The 3,666-nt window shown below is 40.5% G+C and overlaps 1 protein-coding gene across 1 annotated transcript in view; it reads left to right on the forward strand.

Annotated features, from left to right (window-relative positions):
- Positions 1-1,445: 1,445 nt before the first annotated feature.
- The window catches only part of LOC143037711 (uncharacterized), a 19,349-nt gene continuing 17,128 nt past the window's right edge, over positions 1,446-3,666 (forward strand). Inside the window, exons 1-2 of the mRNA XM_076206253.1 lie at positions 1,446-1,460; positions 2,500-2,661. Coding sequence (XP_076062368.1) covers positions 1,446-1,460; positions 2,500-2,661 — 177 coding nt within the window. The remainder of the gene's footprint in view (positions 1,461-2,499; positions 2,662-3,666) is intronic.

The following is a 3,666-nucleotide window of genomic DNA, read 5'->3' on the forward strand; positions in this document are numbered from 1 at the left end:
ATCTTGTAACTGTACATGCATATGAATATAGATGCATAATCACCAATATGGAAACATTTGAGATAATTAGTTAAATCATTGAATAATAACAATAAGACCATCAACGCCGCTTGTTAGTCAGAGAATAAGAGAACTCGACATCGTGTTATATTGCCTTTATCGAGAGACAGATTTCAGTGTTCAACCTTCAGAATCAGAGTTGAGTGAGGAAGATGCACCGTCATCAGATCATTCTGAAACCAGTTTAGCACTACAATCGGGATGAAAAAGTATGTATTAATCTTATTTTAATCCCAGATACGAAATGCGACATTAACGTTTACATTCCGTCGAGGTACGAGAGGCTTATAAGCCTGCAAAACATGTTATAACTGGTACACTGTATCCCATAACAAGTCTCGATTGTCGAAGACCCTGAGCTGTGAGCGCGTACGAGCGAGAATCCCGATCGTTTATCTATTCGCTTTTCTTTTTTCCTCTTCGTTTTTCTCTCTTTCTGTTCGGGTCTATTGGGATAATCATTAATTTTGGTTTTTTATTTTTTTAACAACTGTTGGACCTGAAGTCCTAAAAACCTCTTTTGTAATGCATGTATACGTATAATATCAAGGAGTATTTGATTACGTTCCAGGTGTATGTATATATACAGGGTGACCACAAAAACACTCCTTGATTTCAAATATTTATATTATGACATATTGAGTTCATAACCATACAAGTTTGGTGTCTATAGTTGCAGAAATTAACAAAGTTTCATGTGAGATATGGGTTGATATCATAGGCACTCAATGTGTGCCCCTCTTGTTGCCCGGTAAATATCAAGGCGATAATCAAGCTCCGTCCAGACTTTCTGTAGCATATCTGGCGTAATCGCGCTTAGAGCTTCGGTGACACGTTCCTGCAGTTCATCAATGGTCTTGGGCAAGGGAGGTATGTAAACTTTGTCTTTGACATATCCCTAGAGGAAAAAGCTCCACACAGTTAGGTCTGGTGATCTTGGGCCATTTGTAGCCTATAAGGGGTAAACCTCAAGCATTTGCGTAAGACTTTGCATACTGTGCTTTGTGGAAGTTTTAACTCTCGGCTACATCTGCGAGTCGACTTCTTGGGGCTGCGAACAAAAGCGTCTCTGACTTTGTCGACAACTTCCTCTGACACTGCTGGGCGGCCGGAATGTCCTTTTCTCTGATCACAGATGCACCCCCTTGCAATGAAATCATTGTACCACTTTAAAATGGACTTGTTAGTAGGTGAATTGTTATTATGGATGCGTCTGAACGAACGCAGCACATTTGTAACACTGTTTGTTTTGCCAAACTCCAACACACACCAGCTACGTTGCTGTGGGGTGTACGCCATCTTGGATAAGACTGCCACCTAGCGGGTCAGGTAGAAATTGCAAACTGGAAAAATAGGGAAACAAAAATGCATTAGTTTATGCAACTATGGACACCAAACTTGTAAGATTCTGAACTCAATATGTTATATTATGAATAATTTAAATCAAGGAGTGTTTTTGTGGTCACCCTGTATATATATATATATATATATATATATATATATATATATATATATTTGTACATATATATATACATATATATATATACACACACACACACATATATATACATATATATATATACACATATATGCATATATATACACATACATATATATATACTGTATATATATATATATATACATATTTATATATATATATATATGAATATGTATATATATAAACATATACATACATACATATTTATATATATACATATTTATATATATATATATATATATACAGTATATATATATATATATATATATACACATACACACACATATATATGTGTGTGCGTGTGTGTGTGTGTGTGTGTGTGTGTGTGTGTGTGTGTGTGTGTGTGTGTGTGTGTGTGTGTGTGTGTGTGTGTGTGTGTGTGTGTGTGTGTGTGTGTGTGTGTGTGTGTGTATGTGTGTGTACACGAGGCGTTGGGATCAAAGATGTCGTAGTTACTGTCACACAGTTAAGAAGAATGATCAACTTCAATTTCACATATATTTAGAAAGCAATATCCGCTGATTACCACATGGTAAGCACTAAGGTCGATCTAGAAAAAATACATAACATCCACTTGTTCTAGTTTTCATAAAATATTTCGAAAATATAAGAAACATTATTTTCACAATTGTACAAGTAGTAATGACACTGCAGAGAGAGAGAGAGATAGATAGATAGATAGATAGATAGATAGATAGATAGAAAGAGAGAGAGAGAGAGAGAGAGAGAGAGAGAGAGAGAGTAGATAAGTTGTGGTCCTGCCAATGACCTCGTCCCTCCGAACCTCAGCCTTGGTGCATCAAGTGACCACAAATCTCAGACGACTTCTCGAGTCTTCGTGGGGATCGCTCTAGGCCCTCCGAACTTCAGTCGTTGTAGGAATCTAGTCTTCAATCAACATGATCTTCCTAGTGTTCTTCGCACTCTGCCGCTGTTTCCAGGAAATCAGCCACAGGTGGAAGGACAAGTCTTCGAGAGGAGCTGACGCCGACCAAACCTCAAACTTTGCCAACAACCCCATTGACCTGAACGACTACGAGAAAGTCCTGAAGAACAACGAAGAAGCACTCAAACGTTACAGCTTCACTTCAGGCTGGAGAAGAGTCAGGGTTCTTGGGGAAGGAGGTTTTGGCAAAGTATTTCTTTTGGAAAATAAAAAACTCAAGAAACGGATCGCCCGCAAGGTCCTTCTTTCCCAGCCTTCGAAACAAGGATTCACTCTCGAGGAAATAATCCAAATACAGTTGAGCCATCCCAATGTGCTCACACTCTTCTGCTGGGAACAGAAGATGAAAACACTCTGCCTCAATCTGGAGTATTGCTCCAAAGGAAACCTCACAAGGAACATGCCTTACCTGAGCGAAAACGAGCTCAATTTCTACTTCAAACAGCTCCTGGATGGCGTCAAATACATCCACTCGAGAGGTGTCGCCCACCGAGATCTCAAGCCAGGCAACCTTCTTCTGACCAAAGACAAGGTTCTCAAGATCTCTGACTTCGGTCTTGCCGGTCTCTTCCTTAAGGACGGAGAGGAAATCCGACTCAGCCGAAAGGTGGGCACCAAGTCGTACATGGCACCCGAAGTACTGCAGCGACAGGAGAAGAGGTACCTCGGCCCTCCAGTCGACCTGTGGGCTTGTGGCGTCATCTTCTTCAAAATGATGACCACAAGAAAGCCCTGGTCACAGGCAAACCTCGTGGACAACGATTATAGAATGTGGGCCGATAAGGACAAGAGGATCTACGAAAAGGAAGGCTGGAAAGAGCTGAACTCAGCCTCCAGAACGCTTCTGAGGCTTCTTCTGGAACCTGACCCCCTCAAGAGAATCTGTGGCTGGAGAAGCCTCCGCGGACACTGAAGAGGTCCCGCTCTTGAAGGCGCATCGCCTGCAAATCATTCTTACTCTAAATACTCGAAAGAGTCACACAATTGACTTAAGCCTTCGGCTACCGAAGGCTTCCCTCAGCTGAATAAAACAGTACCACGAAACCATAACTCCATTTGCTCGTGCCCACAAGACATGGTGTATTGAGACGTCATCTTAAGTTATTTGAATCATCACCAATAAACGATCTGTAAAACATTAGAAGGAATATGAGAGCATAAA

This window comes from Oratosquilla oratoria, chromosome 23 (assembly GCF_046742065.1).
Source record: "Oratosquilla oratoria isolate Oo_2021 chromosome 23, ASM4674206v1, whole genome shotgun sequence".
NCBI classification, from domain to species: domain Eukaryota; kingdom Metazoa; phylum Arthropoda; class Malacostraca; order Stomatopoda; family Squillidae; genus Oratosquilla; species Oratosquilla oratoria.